Below are 23,674 nucleotides of genomic sequence, written 5' to 3'. Positions count from 1 at the left end.
TTGAGGCTTGTGCTGGTATTTCTCATCCCAGTTTCTCCCCCGTGTTTTCCTAATATGTACTCTGGTAAAGGTCTGTTTATCCAATGACTTTAATGCTCTGCCAAGATATATAAAATAGAATATTTTTCACGCTCTTCCGCTTGATTCATGGGCTTGCTGCAGAGGAAGGACAGGAAGTGGATTGTGAATTGTATTGTGCGTCGGGCCAGACTGATGACCCATATGAAGGACCTGTCCCTGTTAAAGGTCAAGTGAATCATTGGGATCTGTGTGAAGACGAGGACATTGACTCAGTGAAGGGTACAGGGCCAGTGATCCAAGAGAAGATGGACCGGGTTGTAAATCTATTATTCGTGTTTTATGTTGTTTGGCATCTGACTATGAATCCATCCATCCATACACTTGCTGCTTTGTGACCCACACACGTACAAGCTGTGTGCACACACAGAACCCACTTATCCTAACCTTTGTAGCAACAACATTTTGACGGCTGGAATCAATGGATGAAGTGGACAAGCTAAACGGTCAGCTGTAAGGGCAAAAAAGATTATAGCAAAGAGCAATATTATTAATAAACAAGGAGTCATTAGAGGTAGAGGTGTGGAACATTTCAAAATTAGAATGTCATGCCTCAGGAAATTCTAAACCAAGTTCAAGGCCTAGCTAAGTCCCTGTTATTAATTGGACCAACACGGCTACGGGTTGGCCTTTGAAACAGGCACTGCCCTCCAGCTTTGTTTATGTTTTGTTTGAGTGGGGGTTTTAGCCTTTATTACACAGTACACTGTACAGTGAGTGTAGAGAGAGTAGGGGAGTGACTTGCAGCAAAGTCCAGCCGGCTGGGGATTGAACCAGGAGGCCATTAGAGCCCACTAGAGTTGTCTCTATAGCATTCTTTCCAGACAGAGTACAAGTACTTAATTTGTATTACTCGCCGATACCGAGTGGCGATACGAGTACTTTATTTTTGTTGCGTAGCGACTTATTTTACCCACTTTTTCTCATAGATGCAGATGGATCTCTGATCTACACTTGTCAGTTGTCATTTTATGCTTGTAGATCGGCTTTTTTTTGTGATTTGCTGCAGTGATGGGTCAGACTTGCTCCCGTTGCATTCGTTCAGCCTAATGTCAATTGGATGTGTTGGTACTCGGGTCAAAGTGTGTGTGTGTGTGTGTGTGTGTGTGTGTGTGTGTGTGTGTGTGTATGTGCGCGTGCGCGTGCGTGTGTGTGTGTGAATAATGCATATCCTTTTAGCCTGGTTAAGTACCCAGCTTCTCTCAAGAGTGATTGAAACAAGAGAGCGGTGAGGAGAGGCGGAAAGAGGAAGAGAAAAATGGTCGTTTCATCTTGTCTCCTCAAACAATGAAGGCATAGGCCTGGGGGGGGACCATACACAACTGTAACAGATAAGCTACATCTCTATCCTACTATCTCCGTATTTCAACTTTAACCCATTTTGACTACTGTACACCTTTAATATAGAACTAATTAAATATATTGATAAGAGCGTGTAAATAAATGACTGCAAGCTGCTATTTCTGAAAACTTGTGAAAAATATTGAAGACAATTTTGAATCATTTAGAATTTTCTTTCACACAAGTCTTCTCTTCTGGGGGTTCCCTGGCACAAAACCTCTTCAGATGAGGCGGGGGAGGGGGGGTGGGTCCACCATCAAATACATGTCAATTTGAGAACTAAAGCAGGCTGTGAGGTGTGGCTTGTGAGGAGCAGCACTCATATGAGACCTTCCTACCGGCGCTGTGAATGGCTTGACATGCTGAGAGTTTTGATTGATTCATTGAAAATTGTATTAACAGTTTGCAGAATGGATACAGTTCAAGCAAGGAATGTACAGGTCAATACAAAAAGAGGATAAACCCAGAAAAAAAGCACTAAGACTTGTTTACATTCCTCCATTTTTCAATCCATCAGAACATTTAAAGACATACAAATATACACTTCTATGCAACAAAAAATAGAAATCGTATACACGGTTAGAAAAAAGGTATAGAAATATAGGGGGATTGGGGGGAGAGAGAGGGCCCCGGGCTGTGGTTCAGTGTGCTGTAGATTAGAAAAACATGATCAGTTGATCAGTCTCTCCCTCTCTCTGCCTCTCTCTCTGTGTCTCTCTCTCTGTCTCTCTCTCTGTCTCTCTGTGTGTGTGTGTGTGTGTGTGTGTGTGTGTGTGTGTGTGTGTGTGTGTGTGTGTGTGTGTGTGTGTGTGTGTGTGTGTGTGTGTGTGTGTGTGTGTGTGTGTGTGTAAGCTGGATCATATGAGTCAGAGCCTCAGGCTAGGGGTGAGAGAGAGAGAGTTGATGGTGAGCTGCAGGGGTGTAAAGTAACTAAGTACTGTACTGTACTTGCTTTGAGCACACACACCAACGCATTCCTTTTTGGTGTGTGTGAATAAAGAAATGGAAATGTGAGTACTTTGTCCGCCATTTATTACATTTTTGGATGTACCTTTTTGGATTCCTTTTTTTTTAATGTTGTACTTTTATTCCACTACAATTATTTCAAAACTTTAGTTGTTTGTAGATTTTGATTATTATCACAAAACATACATTAACCACTTCAGCCATATACGTACTTTTCGGCCATTTGAAAATAGCCGATCTACAATCTCACACGCATTGTGAACTTGTAGATCTGGTATATTAAAGCATTTTTTTATATATATACATTTGAAAACTTGTAAAATGGGTACTTTCTACTTTTGCTACTTTAAAATATATTTTGATGCTAATCGTATTTTCTTCTCAAGTAAATTTTGAATACAGGACTTCTACTTGTAACAGAGTATTTCTACATTGTCATATTGATACTTTTACTTAAGTTATATTGCGAGTGCTTTTTCCACCACTGGTGAGTTGGGAGGGAGAAGGGGGAGAGAGAGAGAGAGAGAGAGGGAGAGTGTCACATGACGGGTCCTATCTAGCCCAGCACAGCAGAATGCAATTAGAACCCTGGGGGCCAATGGAGGCTGTGGGCTATACTCACTCAGAGACATTTACCACAAGCAAGTGAACTTCTCCACCTCCTCTTTGACAGCAGCCTGAGAAGGCCCTGACACAGAGATTCACAGATAACATGGTTTATTTTTAGGCAAATGTGTGCTTTTTTTTGTTGTTGCAGTGTTTCCCAACCTTGGGGTTAGGGGTGGCAAGGGGTGGGGGGCAATGAGGCCTTGTCTGTGTGCATGGAAGTAAAAGAGAAGTTAAATATTGCACATAGTCTAGTCATAACTTGCTTTCATACACTGTCTGCCTGTGTGAAATCCATATGAAATCAGTCAAACTACTTAAAGGACCACTTCACCACTTTTCAACCTATCTTCATATAATAGGTCCTCACTAATAATCATGATAAAATGGCACAATTATTTTCTACTGCAGAAACTGCAGGCTTTCTAGTCCTGAAAAGTTGCAATGCGAAAATGGAAGCAATCCTTCTCACGATAATACATTTTTTTGTAAAACAAAATCTGTCACTGGTGGACGGGTTTCTAAACTGCCCACAGCCCTCCTATGAGACACAGACAGAGTAGAAAAAGATTGTGCCATTTTATCATGATTATTAGCAAGGGCCTATTATGAAGATAGGTTGAAAAGTGGTGAAGTGGTCCTTTAACCCATAAAACCTGGGGCTAGGGATGTCCTGATCGGATCGGGAGATCGGAAATCGGAGCCGATCATGTCATTTTCAAATACATTGGAGATTTTCTTTTTTTATTTCAATAAAATAGTGTGTCTAAATAGGCTTGTGTCTAATGTAAATATCAAAGAAAGATGTATAAACAATGATATTTTGTGAAAACTTTATGTGAAATCATAAAATGTTTATGATGTTTGTACTCCTGGGGCACTAGTTCCAGCAGTGGCAAACACTCAAAGATCATGGAACAAAGACAGTCACAGAGTTTTCAAGAGTTTTAACTTCAGTTCCATAAGCTGTAGTTCATTATTGTCTCCACCAGCCGAAGGCATGGGGAGAGTATGTTTTGCACTCCGTCCGTCCGTCCGTGTGTCCGTCCGTCCGTCCGTGACCAGCTAATCTCAGCCACCGTTAACCCGGTCGATGCCAAATTTTGCACACACACTCCCTGGATGCCAACCATGAACCTCTGCCCCAAACTTTCCAGAACGGCCTGTTATAGCGCCACCAGGAGGCCGCTTTGTGCAAAACAAGTTTTTTCACAGTACACCTACACATTTTGTCCAAACATCACGCAAATTAGTACACAGTCTCTCTAGAGCCATTCAACGAAACGGGTCTTTCAGATTTCTCAGACTCCATCCTGATTGGTTAAGATTGGCTTCCAAAGTTCACAGGAGTGCTCAGTTTCAAACAAAATGCTGCAAATCATGAACACATCGCGTGATTTCCCTGAAATTGTGCACGCACATTCCCACTAGGCCGAGGACGAAATGCCACATGAACAATTTCAACTCAGCCTCAAGGTGGCGCTATAACTGGCCCAAAAGTGTTTTTACCTCTAAGTGCACGGATCTGTGGATAACCTGGTGGAGACCTGTGCCCAGAAGGGCACTTTTTCTAGTTTTTGCTATGATTCCCTGCTTTCATATGACATGAAAAAAAAAAATCCACAATGATTTCTAATACATATTTTTGCGTTTGAATAATTGAAAGGCAACAGACTAGACTAGAGTGACATACATTTCTCACATGGCATAAGTACCTACTTCCATCTCAGAAATATCAAACGCCTCCGCCCCTCACTCACTCCCCACAGTGCCGCAATCCTGGTTCACTCTCTCATCACCTCCCGCTTGGACTACTGTAATTCCCTTCTTTTTGGTCTCCCCCACAAACTCCTCCATAAACTCCAACTGGTCCAGAACGCTGCTGCCCATATCGTCACCAGAACCCCTGTCCAGAGCTGGATTAACCATGGGCTAGGGTGGGCTGAAGCCCGGGGGGCCACAGCTAGGGGGGCCCCCGAAAAATATTAAAAGATTTTTTTTTTATATTAAATATTATAATTTATAATAAGTATTGAAATCCAATTCAAGTGAAATGTGTGAAACTTTATTTCTATTTACTTTACAGTTTATTTAGATTACACAGGCGAGGCGACAGACAGGTCTCCTCCCCTCCTTTTTTGACTCTTTGGTTTCCTCTCCTCTCCTCTTGTGTATGACTGCGCCGTATGCGCGGCGACTCCGGCGAGTTCTGTAGATAGAGGTGGAGAGTCTGGAGACAGCAGAGCAGGCAGCAGTGCTGCAGCAGTGCAGTCCGTGTTAATGAAACCCTTAAGAACCAGATAAGATCGCGTTGCGCCTTGGACCCGTGCGTTGATGGGACATTTAGATTTAAAACGCGAACGGATGGAAGTGTGGATAAAAAACAACAACGAGAGGGGAACTAACGTTAGCGTCGCATTAGCTGGATAGCTAACGTGGTTATCACTACAGAACTACAAGCCTCCAGTCCGGTTCACTTGTGAATGAAACAACACGTGGAAGCTAACATTAATCTCTAGCTGTCTAGTCCCATATGGAACCTCTTTGTAATTATCCAATCTGTTAATACATCTTTCTTAAATCAATCAATCCCTCTGCTATGTAGAGCTACTGATAATAGTAGCCCATAGCTGGCGTAGTAAGGGGCTGCTGACGTTCGACAATCTGAGAAACTAGGAGTTCAAAGACACACCAAATAAATGGTAAATGGTGCATTTATATAGCGCCTTTATCCAAGGCGCTTTACAGAGATTGTGCATTACATTCACCCATTCATACACCGATGGCAGCGGAAACCATGCAAGGCACCAACTAGCACATCGGGAGCAATTAGGGGTTCAGTGTCTTGCTCAAGGACACTTCGACAGTAACTCTGGGGGAGCCCGGGTTTGAACTGGCAACCTTACGGTTACCATCCAGGCACTCTACCCCTGAGCCACCACCGCCCCACAAAAACTCGTCTTAGTGTGTATGTGTGCGTCCCAATAAAGTTTTTACGTTTTCTCATGCCCCCCATGTAATGCACAATTTAGTATTCATATATCAGTCGTTCTCAACCTGTGGGTCCCCAGATGACCGTGAAAGTGACAATTTAAGGACTTTTAAGACTTCTATAATACCTCAAAGGCTCTAAAAGAAAAATACCATTACTGCATCAAAAGTAATCAGCAAACCATGCATGCTATAAAAACTGGTCAAACATTGGCCAGATTATTAAATAATAAAGAAAGAGGCAACAATTGTGCAAATAGCCGATCTACAAGTTCACAACGAGTTTGTAGATTGGCTATTTTCACAATATTTATCTGTGGAACCATTCTGTTGCTTGTCTGGATGGGGGGTCCCCAGTTCAAATGATTACTGTGGGGGACCACAGCCTGAAAAGGTTGAGAACCACTGATATGTAGACTAACTGAATATTCCTAAAATTGCTAGCCTACCACCTTGATATAAAATAAAAATGTTGTAACTTGCTTAATATGTAACTATTCATTGATTCACTCGTATACCAAAATCCATTTGGAAAAAAGAAAAAAATCACACCTGTGTGAAGTGAGGGGCGCTCATTTCGCATTATCTAACGTTTGGATAGTTGGTGTCAAGGTGATGTATGATTGCTCAGTACTTTGCTGATGTCTGCTCAGGAGGTTTGAGTGTTTGCTCAGACCGAATTTTTTTAGAGGGAACATTGGGCCTGGGTACCCCAAAATGAAAACAAAATAGCCCGGGGGCCCTCAGCAGGGTTAATCCGGCTCTGCCCCTGTCATCAGTCACATCACCCCTGTACTACACCAACTCCACTGGCTTCCCATCAAACACCGCATAGACTACAAGATCCTCCTCCATACATTCAAAGGCAGCCATTCATAACCTCCCCCCCCCCCCATACTGTACCTGTCTGACCTTGTCCACGTCAACATTCCCACCCGGTCTCTTAGGTCTGCCTCCTCCATCACTCTGAAAGTCCTCCCAGCCCGTCTCTCCACCATAGGGTCAAGAACCTTCAGCCGCTCTGCCCCTCAACTCTGGAACTCCCTCCCCCCTGATATTAGAAACATGGACTCTATCACCATTTTCCAAACTCACCTAAAAAAGATCTACAAACTCACAACCCATTGCATCGTGGCCGTTGTGTGCTTGTAGATAGGCTATTTACGCTATTTGTCCTACTTTTAATGTTGCGACCATACAGTAGGTCGCATTTACTATGAAATCATGCATTTCCCGTCAGTCAGTCAGTCACCCCCTAGTGACATCATCAGGGATGGAGATCCCTGATGTCATCAATATTAACACTTTTTATATATTAAAAATATTAGCATTTATTGAAAAATTAGGATCTAATTCATGCCAGCATTTTCCCCATTTGAGCTCTTATTTTAAAAAGCCACATTTCCAGTCTACCGGAAGTAGTATTATCCTAGTAAGCTCAACGGAGCCTGGACAGGCCTTGTTTACAATATTAATCCAAACCGGGGCACTGGAGAGCTCCACATCGTCGGCTCTGTGCCGTCAAAGAAACACTGTTTTGACCAAAAGTGCCATCTGGGACAAGGAATAGGAGATACAGGCGATTGAAAGAAAAAGATAGAATGGATTATTACGGCGACGACGATCTAAGATGGACGAGCTAGCTAACCGGCTAACGTAAATAGCATTATGGCTCGATCGATCGAATGCACTATAAAAGCGCAATTGCCATTAATCAACGGCAATGGCGGTAAGCGTAGTATAAATAAATAGGCTTCAATTGACCTACAGTACATCTACGGCAAAGGTGCTGAATCCTGATGTCTATACAATATTGGCCAGCAACTCTATATCTGACCTCAAACCCTTAGATCTCCATATATGGAGCTGACCTGTTCTGTCATTCCATATGTTGATCCTTCCACATCCAGTCTTCCTCTTCTATGTCTCCCTTTTGACTGATACCTGTCCATTTAAACTCTAGACGGGCTTGCCCAAAAAGTTATTAGTGCTGCTGAACCCAGCCTCCGGCGAAAAGTAGAGTTCTCAACAGGCCCAAAAAGTAAGGCCCGACCCTAACTGGGTCCAGGCACCTTGGCTGGTAATCCATCATTACAGTGTGTCGTGTGTCCCGATCCAGACAAACTTTACTGTGTGTCTTCCCTCATCTCTCTCCCGTTTCATGTCGACTTACTATCTATCTATCTACAAAGGCAACCCCCCTCCCCTCTTACATCTATTTATAGTACAGAGTCCTACAGAGACAGGACATCAAGAGCAGGGAGGAATGTTTTGAGGATTTTCTTTGTTGCCTAAATCAGCTCTGACCACCTCTGGTAAAATTGCCTATATCCTTATTATTATATCCTTATAATTGTGTGACCAAGGTCACATATGGTCTTGGTCACAAAAGAAATTCTGGAGTAAGTCACTTACTTGAGATACAGTGTACTTGATATGTACAGTATTGTGTACTGCCTGTACTGTAGCATACTTTATAGATAGGCTACGAGAGACATCTCAGCGCTAGTTCAGCCTTGCTTCATTAGTCATTATCATGTCACGTTTCTATGTCTCATATCTTGTCACGTCATTATGATTCAGCACTATATATGTTCCTTGTGCGGCTCGTGCCAAGTCACCCACTCTGATGACACTTGCATGCATGCATCAACCTTCCACCTCCTCCAGGTAGACGGCAGAGAACGATAGCACTGGATTGTGATATTAAATTCACCTCCTTGATAGATTGATATTAAATTCACCTCCTTGATAGAGTGCCTGTGAGTTTCATACTCGTAAAAATAGGAATGATCATGTGGTGCTGTGCCTGGAATATAAAATCCTCTCCAGAAATCCACCGCCAAAATAGAAATCCATCCCTGGAGGATAGTGAAAAGGGGAGAACCCTGCATGCATATTGCTTCATATCTGCTACAGTATACAGATATTAATGATCAACTCGCAGCTTCGGAAATGTCACCTCTCGACCTCTGGGAATCAGAAGGGCTCCTGTTGCGAGAAAAACTTGTGAAGAAGATGAGTTTTGGCCAAAGGATGGCGCTAGTGTAAAAGCCATGCCGTTAGAGAACATCCTCCAGGCACTCGGGTGGCACAGTGGTAAAGTCCCTGCCCACGGAGGTTGTGGTTTTGAATCCACCTTGCATTGCTAGTGAGGATTACCTGACCATTTGGCATCGCTCCGCATGCTCAGATATCGGCTGTAGCCAGCACCGAAAAAAGGACCTCTTAGTACCTGCCTGGTACAAGGTACTAATGGAAAGGCAAAGAATGAGGGTAGAAGTGTGGTACTATATGTCGAGCTGACACCATGCAATGGAAACTAATCTAATAATATTGCAATATACCTTCATTACTTTTAATTGAAAGTAATGGGTGACATATAAAATGTTAAAAGTAGGCAGCTCTGGACAGTGATGAGAGTCCATCAGCATGGAGAGCACAGCACAGAAGGGCACGAGCAAAGGGCACGGCTACAAGAGCAGCGTGAGGGATGGGTATTTCTGCTCCCCAGAAGAAGGTCCCAAAGGTGGAGCCTCATAAAACCCTGTGTTTACGGCCCCGCTAGCCTGGCACCAGGATGTGATGTCAGAGAAGGTGACCCCTGCGGAACGGAACGCCAAGGTATGAGGAGGGCCAGATGACGACCATAAATCTTCTGGACAGTTTTCATACCGACGGCCGTTCCCACCTAGCTAGTGGCTGGCTAACTTTTCAATAGGTCATAAATATGAGCCTGGCACCCTGCGGTGTCCTCTGTCGTCACCTGATAGTGATCGTACGCTTTCCGCGTTTTCTTTTCCCTAATATGCGCCCTGCCCGTTGCACCGTCGTGTGTTTGACGTGAGGATTCTGAATCTCTTTGATGCTTAGGTGTACTCAATTACCCACTTAGTTCGGGTTTGAGTGTACGGCGTAAAGAAAAGAGAAGAAAAGAAACGTTAACAGTTCTCTGAACCTGTGTGCGTGGTGCAATGTGTCACAACCCCCCTCCACCTTTTCTTCCTCGCCCGCCTGTGAATGTTAATGACTGTCTGCAGCCTTTCTTTCTGTCAGGGAGGCAGGAGCCATTGCTACTGCTGCTGCTGCAGTGAATCACATCCTCTGTGGTTCTTTTTACCTCTGTTTCTCATCCAGGCTAATTCATTTCATCGGAGCGAAGAGGCAGGCAGGCAGATGGTGTTTGTTTCTCTCTCTCTCTCTCTCTCTCTCTCTCTCAATCAAACACTTTGATTACCACCTTCTCCCTCCAACAGGGCGTTTTCAAATGTACAGATTGAAGAGCAGAATGAATTATGACTCAGACCTACTAGACCCGGCAAGTAATCTATCTGTGTTGTCAAAGCCACTGGGAAAAGGTTTGAGAATGCTTCAGCGTGGTCTGGGGCTGAACCTTGGATCGCTAGCCTGGCATGCTTCATTGATTGAGGCTGAAATCCTGGATCATAAAGGGACATAAGATCCCCCTTAGGAGAGAGAGAAAGAGGGAGAGAGACAGCCCAGTTTGTCCCACAGCCTTTTCATCCTTAAAAAGTATAACCTCTCGAATTACCATCAACAAATCACCCTGTTGTATCTTGAGGTGAAACCAGGTGACGCCGTACACTTTCAATATGCAATTTTGAGTCATTCCAAGGAGCACTAAACTGCCAAGATCTAAGGGTCTGACTATTATCAGACGCTGCTTCAAACATTTCTCGGAGAGTATTACTTATCCCTTACTTACTTCTGATGTGTCCGGAAATCACTCAAACTTTTGGAAAGCAGTTAAATCTCTCCGCCTAAGCTGCGGGTTGGTGATTCTATTATAAGTGACAAAAAGTTGATGTCAAATGCTTTTAATGACCACTTCAAAAGAGCTGGGCACAAATTTGACACACAAAATGCCGCCTCCTCGCACCAAGGTGCTCAGGAGGTGGCATCTGCAATTGCAGATCCTGATGTAAATTTTATTTTTGAGTGGTGCAACCACTCCAAGGAACAGCAATGTCCGTGTCCACCTATCTATGTGATGTTAACCTACCTATGTGACTATGAGCACCAGTATGACTATTAGTACCAGTAGGGGCACTGTTGTGCCAGAAACAGAGAGAGCGATAGTGCTGCACTGTTGCCTGCTAATGTGAGAGAGAGAGAGAGAGGGAGAGGGAGGGAGGGGGGGGGGGTGAGAGAGGGGAGTTGCACCACTCAGTTCACACAGGTGTGATTTTTCTCCTATTATGGCCTCTGATGTTTTCCTTGCGCTGTCCTCGCTGGACCCCAAAATATCTCCTGGTCCTGATGACCTTGACCTTTATGTTTTGAGATTAGCTGCAGCAGTTATTGCTATACCTATAAGTGAAAATGTCAATCTTTCGCTTATTTCCCAAAGTTTACCTCGAGGCGGGCAACCCTCTTGACGTCAATAATTATAGGCCAATCTCTAATCTTTCCACCTTAGCACAAATACTTGAAGCACAAGTGTCTGTGCAGGTAAATCACTTTCTGGACCTACGGTACATGTGATCTTAAATCCCATGCAGTCAGGCTTCAGATCCAAACACAGTACGGTCACAGCATGCCTTTCTGTTTTGGATGACATCAAGGCTGCATCACAGAGCACACCGGAGTCTTCACCGGAGTGGACACTTCCAAAGGGCTGCTTGTCTGTCTGAGGCCTTCTGAAGCCCATGGCTGAAGCTGTCATGCCCATTCTTCATCAGCACCCCCTATCCCATTCCCTTCCCCATCACCTTATATCCTCCTTTAGCGCTATGACAGTTACGTGAATGAACTTGTCCAGGCACGAAATGTATGTGTATACGAACTATTTCTCTATAGGTGCACTGAAGGCTCCTTCTGTCCGGAGCTGCAATTTTAAAGGAGGCGTCGAGAGAGCACCCGGCCAATATAAGCCGTTCTGGTTAGTGTACTGTTGAGTCGCTCCGAGAGAGTCTAGACGGCCGCTCGTTTCATTATTCCGGCGGTCCCATTTGCTCAGCGGTGGGAATCCCCGTGTTGGGTTTCAGCTTGCACTCCTAGTCTCCTAATATGTCACATACGCTGCATTCCTCCCGTGCCTCCATTTCTGCCTCTCCCACTGATCTGCATTGAGTTCTATTGATTGCACGCATGGTATGTTTACTGAGAGCACTCCAATGAGCCCTCTCTGCGCTCGAGTGTTCACTGTTTGTTTTAACAAAGACTTTCAATGGCTGACCTGTTGAACTCCAGAGTGTACTCTGCTTACTTTCTGAAGCAACTAGCCTGTAAAGTTTGCGGCTCCGTGTCTTTCGCTACATGTGAGCAATGGTGTAAATTAACTAGGTGCATGTACTCAATATTGTACTTGTATAAGTACCATTTTGGAGTATTTGGACTTTACTGGAGTGCTTCCAATTTTCATTACTTTTACTTTTACTCCATTTGAAAATAGCAGATCTACATTCTATGACGACACATTGCGAGCTTCTAGCTTTGCTATTTTCAAAAGATTTGTATTAATTTGAAAACTTGTGCATAATGAGTACTGTATAATATTGTACTTTTTACTCCACTACAATTATTTGAAAAGCCTGCCGTTTCTATTAGCTTGGATTCCCCATCGATGATGTCACTGGTGGACAGGTTTCTGAACTGCCCACAGCCCTCCTCTGAGAGACAGACTGAGTAGAAAAAAATGGTGCCATTTTATCATGATTATTAGTGAGGAACTATTATATGAAGATGGTGAAGTGGTTCTTTAAGTACATTTCGATACATTTGAATACCTTTTACTCAAGTAAATTTAGAATTCTGGATCTGGACTATTTCTTGTAACAGAAGAGAGAGCATTTCTACATTGCCCTATTGATACTTTTCCACCACTACACATGGGGCCATGCTAAAGGTCTCCTTCCTCGCCCCCCCATGGGGAGCGTGGGCGCTCAGGGAGTCTTGTTACCTTGCCAAAGGACTTGTGAAACCAGTAAAGATCGTACAACGAAACCCCTGCTTCGTGTTAAGTGCTGCTAAAGTTAAAATGCTCCACTGTCCTCCAACCCGTCCCACTAGTTCTCTTTGTGCCTCAGGGAGAGCCCTACAACCTGCATACATGAGAGAGAGAGAGTTATAAATCAACAAAGGCCTTTTATACTGGATCCTTGGAAGACCCCCTTCTTCAGCAATATGCTAGCAATTATGCCTGTCTTTTGGAAGCACAGGAATGTTTCTAAGGGCTCAAATCATCTGTGCCGTTATGTGTTCCATGTTCCCAATCTGCACTTCAGAGAGAAAAAGTGTATGTACCGTATAGTTGCATAGGAAGAAAACCGTGGTAGAAAAAGTACAGATTATTTTTTACTAAAGTAAAAGTATCAATACTGTGTTACAAGTAAAAGTCAGAAATTAAAAACTTACTTGAGGAAAAGTACAAATGTATTGGTATCAAAATGTACTTTTGAAAAATAGTAGATCTGCTATTTTCAAATGGACTAAATGTATGTTATTGTGCATTCACACGGCAGATGCAAAGATACGGTCTACAATGTCAATGGAAGCCTGCGACATGAAGGATGCAAAGATGCATCTGACGTTTGTTGTAGCTGCTGCAGAAGCTACAACAGCTACAAATACACTGTGTAGCTTTGCTTCTTTGTATCTTCGGAATCTACCTGTGTGAGCGCAGCATAAGGCTGAATGTGGTTTATAATAATCAAAATCTAAAAAGTAACGTGTGTGTGTGTGTGTGTGTGTGTGTGTGTGTGTGTGTGTGTGTGTGTGTGTGTGCACATTTGTCCTAGGTGAAATGAGCTGCATGCTTGCTTGCGCTCTGCATAGTGCCTCTGCATTTAGTGACAGAGGCACTTTTTTCAGTAGAAGTTGTCGTTCTCTTGTCCTCATGACAGTCCCCTCAAAGATGAGTCTATTTTTTACATTCTTTCACGTTACAGACTGACGATCCCAAGAGTTGCAGTATTTTACTCTGGTGCCCCCTTCTGCCAAAATGGAGAACTGCTCCCTTTCCTTAATTCCAAACCTCATTTATTCACCTCTTTTCAGATAGACTGTCAAACATTTTGGAGCACTACTCACTGCTGTAATGAATGTAGGTAGACCCTCGGTGTGGTCCACTCCTAACGGTAGTGGGTGGTGAGTGATGATCTTTGACTTGACTGCCATTTTCAAAAGATTTGTATACATTTGAAACCTGTGAAATGGGACATTCTGCATAATGAGTGACCTTTATCACTTAAACTTTCGTACTTTTTAAGGATATTTTCTTTTTCTGGCCTTTTACTTGCAACAGAATATTTCTTCATTGTGGTATTGATACTTTTATTTAAGTCAACAATGTGAGTACTTTTACCACCACTGGTGACAATTCAGTTGAATAAGTCAGGAGAACAAGACAGTGTCATGCGACAAGTTTACAACATGTATTACACACACAGGGTATATATCGTCGATGTCTCCATATTCTAACTTTGTATTCTTTCGTAAATTAATGCCCTACTTCATACTGAGTCACTCAAAAGGTAGCAGATCCACAAGCTCCATGTGTGGCACGAGATGACGCGCTTGGAGCTTGTATATATATATATATATATATATAGGATTGGACACATGACGTGAGCAGAAGATATGAGACACACAAGAAGAACGGAACATACTGTAATACGATGAGAATAAAGAACTTAATGTTCAGAATCTAAACTAATGCATCTCGTATCGATAAAGAACATGATGTATTAGGACATTAACAACAGACGCGCGCATATCTAGTGCAGAAGAGACGTCATGAGATGGCCATGGCTTGCAGCAATACGCACATGGTAGCAGATAAACAAATTATGTTTACTGATGAACTATTCATGACAACCCAGGAAGCACGGTCAGGAACTGGACGAATTAGTGACGTCTCCATTGGGGCCAGATCAAGTCAAACCAAGACTAGTCAGATCTGGCCCAGAATTCAACCAACATAAATTCTGCCCACTAAGATTGAGGTCCCTGGATGAATCGGAGAGAGTCCGATCGAGGCCTGATCAACTTAAGTCATATCATAACTACAGTAGTAAGATCTGGTGAAGATGTTCTGGAAATTACGTAAAGATCATCCTCCTATAGCCTGGACTTTGGCCTAGTCCTGAACGTCACCGGAGGACTCGGAGGACGTCTTCATAACGTAATTTGGCAGAAGTCCGAGTGCGGTGTTCACAAGGCACCTAATCTATGTAGTAAATTATTTCTCCTGTATTTTGCTGTCAATATTTAGTACCTGAAAGCATTGCTATGTTATACAGCTCTGAGCTGGGACCAGTGTTGTTTACCGAGAGGCAACTCTGTTTAAGCGTAGTACTCTTTTATTTCCTCGTCTTTCCCTTGACCCCTTTGGTCAGACGTTACCGTTAGTCTGTCGTCATGACAACTCTGTCTAGGTAGCGAGGTGTGTGTGTGTGTGTGTGTGTGTGTGTGTGTGTGTGTGTGTGTGTGTGTGTGTGTGTGTGTGTGTGTGTGTGTGTGTGGAGACTCCATAGGGCGCTAATAAAGAACCAAAAAAAAAGAAATCTGAGCAGGGAGGATGAGAGCTGTGAAATCCCTGTGGAATTAAAATACTGACGGCGCATTTCCAGGTTTAAGACCTCATTGAATTTCACATGACTCGTTGAGAAGAGTTGATGAACCCATTATGTTCTAATGAGTCCTCTGTACCAAGGAATTTACAGTGTATGCTTGCATTGAATCACTGTTATCAATCCACTGGTATCAGGGTAGTCTAGTACCCTTTTTGTGCCATATACTTTACTTACTATACTTTTATATCTGCTATTTTCTAATAGCCAACATATAAAACATGGATAAAGGGTTTTAAATGATTGTGATGCTGCATTAACACATATTGGATCCCCCCCAAGGAGCTTTGAGAACCACTGGCCCAGTAGCGTCGAGAAAGTATCCTCTCAGTGCGGTAATATGTTACACGTTTTATGACCATAAAAGCTACTGAATAGCTATGTGCTTTAGGACTGCATAATTATAATCACCCATTGCAATTATGATATTTTGTGGAAAAAAAATATTTTTATTGTTTGTTTATCGTTGCTCAAATCAGTGCCATTTATTTGGCCAAATAGAATGTAATGAAAATCAATAAACATTTTTTAATAAGAATGCAATGGCCTCTGTGAGCGTGATGCTGTGGTGGGTTATATAATGTTCTGCTTGTTAACCCTCCTATCATTGTGAGGAGATGAGGGCAAGGTGCAATTGCCAACCAAATACAATGTTTGAATAAATTGCCAAGTTTCTTTCACAATTACATAAATGTGGAACATAAAAACCTTTTGCGTACTTTGTATTAACTAATGTGCTTATTAATGGCTCAGTATCTCTCCCTCCGAATAAGAGCACTAAGAGCAATGGCTGAAATATACTGTAAATCAGTGGTTCCCAAAGTGGGGTCCTTGAGGAGGTTCCAGGGGGTCCCCAGCATTTCCCATCGGTGTGTGTGTTGGTTGGTTGGTTGGTTGGTCGGGGTGAGAGAGCACGTGACATCATCAGGGATGGAGCACGTGACATCAATATTAAGCCTGTATGTGGAGATCCCTGATGTCATCAATATATTGGCCAGCAACTCTACATCTGACCTGAAACCTCAAACCCTTAGATCTCCATATATGGAGCTGACCTGTTCTGACATTCCATACTGTATGTTGAACCATTCATCCTTCCTCTTCGATGTCTCCCTTTTGACTGATACCTGTCCATTTAAACTCTAGACGGGCCTGCCCCAACATTATTAGTGCACCACGCCTGGCAGCCGGCGAAAACTTGAGTTCTTAACGAGCCCGAAAATGAAGGTCTTACCCACATTCCAAAGCGCCAGCGTTTGCCCAGCAGTCTGCTGTCACCCAGGCGGATGCGTGCACGCATCCACCCTAAAGGGCGAGAAGCACCCTAAAGCGCTCTAAAGCCCTTCAGGGCGAGAAGCGCCCTAAAGGGCGAGAAGGTGTGGGGGGATATCCTTGGCACACAATATTTTCTGATGGGGATCCGCTGGCAAATGCATATTGATTTGGGGGTCCTTGACACGAAAAAAGTTTGAGAACCACTGCCGTAAATGAAATTAGTGTGAGCAGAAGGTGGAGGATATTAATTCCTCCACTAGAAACATTTCCATCCATCATGTTTTTCATCCATCATGTTTTTCTTGACATCTAACAGGCAAGATACAGCCGTAATATTGAAGAACCTCTTTGTCTCGTCCTGACAGGGACGTGAAGGCGGGAAACATTCTACTTGGAGAAGACGGCTCTGTGCAAATTGCAGGTATTTGGCCGCGAGGCTCTTGTTGCCTGTCACTGGTGACCCAGATTAGGTGTGTGAAGAATTAGCCGTTGCACATTCCCTTGCGGCTCTGGCAGCCTCATTTCCAGCCTCATGAGTCAACGTCGTACATTGAATCATAGCTAAGATCATCTTCGGCAGCGTACTTCTTCACAATAGAACCTGTGTGTGTCTGTGTGTGTGAATTATAATTAACTTTGCTGACTGTTGTGTACACGGAATCCAGTGTCTGCGTTGTTGCTCTTCGTTTGCATTGAGTTTACCTCCAAGTGTTATTTTTGACAGCAAATTTTGATTTAGTTTTAGTCGTCGTCTGGAAAGAAAAGGTAACCGACGAACATTTTTTGTCATAGTTTTAGTCAATGAAATTAACACCCCCACCCCACCCCCTTTTTCTGCCCTCACAGACTTCGGCGTCAGTGCCTTTCTAGCTACGGGTGGCGACATCACCCGAAATAAAGTGCGCAAAACGTTTGTGGGAACGCCATGCTGGATGGCTCCAGAGGTCATGGAACAGGTGAGCGTGATTTGCTCTTGGCGCTGATCCGAGGGGGAAGAACCGTGGCAATGGCAAATAAACGAAGCGATCTGGCCTCGCCTCTGTAGCCTACGGCAGAGATAACAGAAATATTTGAGGAGCGCATAGCACACATTTCTACTTCAACTTGGTTTGTTTTAGTGAATGCTGCTGGTTTTCTATAAAAACATGGATCCATGTAGCCATAGCTTACAGTCTCTTATGATTAAGCATTCATCCGCCATACTATTCAGGGATCTGTAGTTGCAGATTATGCATGCTTTAAAATGAAAAGTCTCTGGCAGGAGAAACGGCGTATGTATTACAAAAATATCTATCTAATTCACAAAACGATCCCGTTTCTGTCTTAAAGGAAGATTCCAACTGAAAGATCAACGTTGATGTAGCTTTTTAATTTTAATAGTTTTTACCCTTTCAAAATCTGTAGCAGGGTTGTCTCTGCTGTGTTAAGCTGGAGACATACTAACGGAAGCATGCTTTCTTGTGTTTTTGTGGTGAGGAGCACATGTACTGTACGCTTTTTACGTCTGCAAGCATACTTTAAAATCTTACTTACGGTACTTGCGTATGCTTTTATTGTCAAATAAGAAATGTGTTCTGAACAATACACCAATTCATCCACTAGATGGGAGTTATTCAACATAGGCTATGTATTAGGGGTGTAACAATACATTTTAACAGAGATACGATACGTATCACGATACATGGTTGATGATACGATACATGGACGACATTGGTTGATTATGGCGATACGATTCAATGATTTTAAATCGATACAGTACACTGAGTACAGTAACTATTTAGCAACATTAAATATGTGTGAAACTTGTGGATAGTGCAGGTTTTTTAAGGGAAAGATTTATTATTATGGATATAAATTAGTAAACTGGCAAATACATTGTATTTATTTTGAACACATATTGACGCCTTGACATGAACACAGAGAATACACATATTTATCAATAGACCAACACCTGGGATCTCCTCCCAGGTGTTCTGGAGTTTGTTGTTTGTTCTTTTGTGTTCAGGGCTTTACAATCTTATCTTAGAGCTGAATATCAATGTCCAAGGACTCGTTTCCACAACGGTTCTTAGCATCTTGTTGTTGTCCTGTTGGCAGCTGTTTAGTGTTGCTTACTGTATGTGCAAGATGTCACTTCCACCTACTATTTAGTAGAGGGGGTCCACCAAAGGTTGCCAGGGGGTATACAGTATGTATCTCGGATTGGGAACAGTCAACAACCGAACAGAGACAAAATGTGCACGGACAAAATGCCCCCGTCCCCCCTCCTCCCCACAGATCCTTTGTAATTTAATGTTATATGTATATGTATGTATAATATGAGCCTTTATGCCTCAGTAAACTAGTATCACAGGTAAACCAAGAACCCAGCATCAGCCTAAAAATAATGTACTATCAAAATAATAATCTGTACATTGAAACAATACGATACCAGGTAAATAAACAATGAACCCAGCATCTGTCTTAACCCATTTAGGCCTGACTAATATATTTTCACGATTTTTCAATATTATATATATATTTTTCAATAGCTAAATTATAACATAATGTTTAAAACACCAAAAGGGGTTCCCGCCCAAAATGGGTTAAATAACATATGTACTCTCTGTGTCATTTTTATCATTGTGGTCAAAACATGACCTCATGTTGTGTGTTTGGACGTGGAGATGGAAGCAAATCTGATTTGTTCAGGATGTGGATGGTTTCTGTTCCTGCAGGTGAGGGGTTACGACTTCAAAGCAGATATCTGGAGTTTTGGGATCACGGCAATTGAGCTCGCCTCAGGGGCTGCGCCTTATCACAAATACCCCCCCATGAAGGTCAGTAATGTGAACCAGCGGTACACTATAAGGGCCATATTTTTACCACGTAAACCTTAAACCTTAAACCTAGTTGTAAACAAAGATTGTAAAAAAGAAGAAAAAAAAAAGGGCAAAGAAGTTTAGGGGTAAGGCACTGACAAAAATAGGGCCACAAGTAAGCTTACTTAAGTTAAATACTCAAATTATTAAGTACATTTTCTTTCTAATATCAATGCATAGCTGTATTGAAAATAATTACAATTGTGAAAGTAGCAGTTCTACAAGCTACGCATTGTGAGCTTGTAGAACGGCTCCCTGAACGTCTGGCTGCTGAATGTGGGTTTGTGGATGTTACGTATGCAGGTGTTGATGCTGACCCTGCAGAACGACCCCCCCGGCCTGGAGACGGGCATCACAGACAAGGAGATTGTGAAGAAATACGGCAAATCCTTCAGGAAAATGATCTCCCTTTGTCTACAGAAGGAGCCTGAGAAAAGGTGGCCATTGTTTAGTCCACGCACACATTTGATTTATTTTATTTGGATCTGCACAAGAGGTGTAATACAATAGACCCAAACACTGATCAGAATTAGGTTATACATTAATTATATGGTCCAACCAGATATAGCTGCTTAACACACAGAGGGAAAAGAAGAGAAAAAAATATATATAGCACATTGTTGACATACTATTACTTGACACTACTAGACAGGATGTTTGTTTTGGGTTTTTTAAGCCACCTAGGGATAAATGAAACAACGCCTTCTCCAGACAGACAGACTGCCCATAGTAGCTGAGACAGAACAGTATTTAGCCAGCTTTTTTGCATTTGTTTTTAGCAATCCACCCAATTGCAGACCCCTGAGCACAAGTTTATGGACATGGCCCAGACTTCCAAATACAAGGACAATAAGTTGACAGTTATATCCCAAGGCCATAATACGTTCCACCAGAAGCTGATATTTCATAAGTTTGGATGTAAAACAAGTGTCCATATACAAATCAAATGGGCAGCCTATTTCAAATATAGTGACAGTTTTTCTAATTTCATTGATGAACACAATATCTGGGGTATTTGGAATATTTTGTATTGAAATGTGTGTCATTGTGATCAAACCAGTCTATTTTTACAGTGCTGTGTTTATACATTCTTGTTGTCCTGTCCTGTACTCCTCTGATCTTGTCTGAGACCAGGTCCACCAGACGGTCATGTCTGGCAATGTACAGTCCTTTATAGTGGCTGCAACCATTTGAGATGTGTGCGACTGTTTCTTTGTCATGTGGTACTGGATGTAGGATGCAGTGTGGGTCGTGTGCTGATGGGTACCAGGTTGCCAAGTTGAACTTGGTCGGCAACACCTGTAAACGGGCTTTAATAGGGAAAATGAGAATGTCCTCACCTATGGTGTTATTTGACAGTATAGAGTGTGATAATGAGTGGTTTGCAAAGGGAAGAAGAGCACACACACACACACACACACACACACACACACACACACACAGTAATGCACCGAATGAACCCTGTCATCATGCGCAGAGTGAGCTTGTAGATCGGCTGTAAAACAAAGTATCTAGGGGTTAAGTGGTTAAAGGATGACTTCCTCCATTTTCAACCTATCTTCGTATAATTATTCCTAATGCTCTAGATAAAATTGTGCCATATTATGAGAGGACCAATTCTACGAAGATACCGGTAGGTTGGAAATGGGTGAAAGCATCACCCGTGACTTGGCTTCCAACAGATAGATTTATCACACATCAGTGCCATTTTGACAACACACGACAGTGACATTTTGACAACACGCGACAGTGACATTTTGACAACACACGTCTGCTTCCAGACAACTCCAAAAAAAGCTATGTGTGATTACTGTGATATAATAGAAGTTAGTGGTATGTCTATAGAGATAGCGTTGATATTTTTGGCCAGGTGCTACGGTAATTCAGTCTATCGCTGCTACTATTTACAGGATGTGGGTGTATTTTGTCGTAACGCACATGCTACACTGTACACCCGGGGGTAATAATTGTGTTTCCGCTGCAGTTCAAGACGTCTCCGAAAACAAACGCTAGGCTGTTGTGTCTAGTGGGGCTTTGAGAAAGACAGGTCTGAAAAAGGAGCAGTGATTCACTGGCTTGTGTTGTTTTTCAGACCCACGTCGTCAGAGTTGCTGAAGCATAAATTCTTTCAGAAAGCAAAGGTACGTGGCTGTTCCTCGTCCTTGACTCTTAAGACTTAAAACACCAGCTCAGTGCGTCTGCATCATCTCCCCTCCTCGGTCACCGTCCACAATAGCCACCAGGGATACAAAGTGAATTATATTCGTCACAATCAAATGGGTTAAACACATCCCTGAGGTGTCGGTGCTTATCATGACGGTTCTCACATGGTCCAAAATGTCTCGTCCCAGCTGAGGTCAGTGCAGCATTCCTCTCACTACTGGCCATGGAGTGCTGTAAATGTTTCTAACAAAGGCAGGGATAAGCAGCCTATCTCCAGCTTCCGGCCTGTCCTGTACGCCACTAACGGGAACAACTAGAGCGCTGGCTAAGCACTTTACACGGCCCAAATCCAACTTTTGGTTTGGTGTACACGACCCTGGTCAGCAGTAAGGTTTGCAGTACTCCACATGTACAGCAGAGGGAGAGCCTGTACACCTGGAGCAGGCAGTAGCACATGGCCTCTCACTTGAAACCAAAACACACTAATAGACATGACATTTTTGCACTTCCTCAGTTATTATTTAGAAAAATGTTGACGTTTTACAGTACAGTATATACCTGGGGAATCGGGTAACGCTGATCGTCATTTTAGTAGATTCTGAACTGCACATGGCTAAATATTATAGAGGAACGTGGAAGCCTGCATCAAAACAACTGAGGATATTGTACCTGGAATGGACAGCTAGAGTTTGTCTTTTATTATTCCTTCCATGTTCTTATTTCTCGATTGAATTGCTTATATTTTGCTCGTTTGTTGCTTTTAAGTCGAGGAAGCACTTTGCAAACTTGTTTTAGGAATGAGCTATGCACTGCATTAATGTGCCCTATACTGTGTCATGATCGTGACTGTCATTATAACGTCCTTCCTTCACATGGCAGAACAATGAGTATTTACAAGAGAGGCTACTACAAAGAGTGCCCACAATAACGGAGAGGTCGAAAAGGGTGAGGACGCTATGCTGGTTTTATCAGTGATAATACAAATGAATGACCACGCTGCCGTTAGTGTGACAGAATTCGGTGTGTGTATGTGTGTGTGTGTGTGTGTGTGTGCGTGTGCGTACAGGTGCGTCGAGTGCCAGGCTCCAGTGGTCGGCTGCATAAAACGGAGGACGGGGAGTGGGAGTGGAGCGACGACGAGCTGGATGAAGAAAGCGAGGAGGGCAAGTTGGCCGTCGCAGCTTTAAGGGTGAGAAGACCACCAGCGGCGCATTTCCCGTCAACACGCGGATATTATGTGTATATTCAGATGTACAGTATATCCACACAATGTTTCAGCATCTCTGTCTCGTCTCTTGTAGTTCATGTCATTTACATGTCTACGCAGTAGCATCTTTGTCCTTTTGTGTGCGTTGTTTCTCCACTGAGTGTAACCCTGTGTGTATGTTATGTGTCCTGACTACGAAGGACCAGCAGCCGAAGCCTGTTGGCGCACCCAGGCGTCAAGTGCGCTTCACCCTCCCGCTCGAGCAGCCCACCTCCAGGGTTGTTCATTTTTGCCACCACAAATACAGATGGCTGTCCCCTAACAAGGAAGGACTCTCTCTCTCTCTCTGGCCAAGGTTAACTAGGGAATGTGACCGTGAGAGCAGGAAATGTTAAATTAAATTTAAAAAAAGCTTAAGATGAGAGGGTGGGGAAACAGGGCAGGAAGCAACAAACTCCATTCACAAAAGGCCCCATGTTGGTAATGGTAATGGTAAAAGTATTTAGAATGAATGGCAATCTAGCAAACATGTTGTCTATTGCAGTAATGACTATTAGCCAGATTGTTAAGCAGGCGCACGTCTGTGAATCAGG

At 43.0% G+C, this 23,674-nt stretch overlaps 1 protein-coding gene across 2 annotated transcripts in view; it reads left to right on the top strand.

The window, feature by feature from the left end:
* The window catches only part of oxsr1b (oxidative stress responsive kinase 1b), an 82,773-nt gene that overhangs the window by 46,542 nt on the left and 12,557 nt on the right, over positions 1-23,674 (top strand). Inside the window, exons 5-12 of one of the 2 annotated variants that reach the window (XM_083778020.1) lie at positions 17,216-17,271; positions 17,697-17,806; positions 19,568-19,669; positions 20,015-20,148; positions 21,804-21,852; positions 22,754-22,819; positions 22,941-23,063; positions 23,282-23,359. In XM_083778020.1, coding sequence (XP_083634146.1) covers positions 17,216-17,271; positions 17,697-17,806; positions 19,568-19,669; positions 20,015-20,148; positions 21,804-21,852; positions 22,754-22,819; positions 22,941-23,063; positions 23,282-23,359 — 718 coding nt within the window. The remainder of the gene's footprint in view (positions 1-17,215; positions 17,272-17,696; positions 17,807-19,567; positions 19,670-20,014; positions 20,149-21,803; positions 21,853-22,753; positions 22,820-22,940; positions 23,064-23,281; positions 23,360-23,674) is intronic. The other variant, XM_083778021.1, reaches the window with a different exon arrangement.

The sequence above is a fragment of the Protomyctophum parallelum genome, assembly GCF_964188405.1.
Source record: "Protomyctophum parallelum genome assembly, chromosome: 12".
In the NCBI taxonomy this organism is placed as follows: domain Eukaryota; kingdom Metazoa; phylum Chordata; class Actinopteri; order Myctophiformes; family Myctophidae; genus Protomyctophum; species Protomyctophum parallelum.
This window is presented reverse-complemented; position numbering and strand designations above follow the sequence as displayed.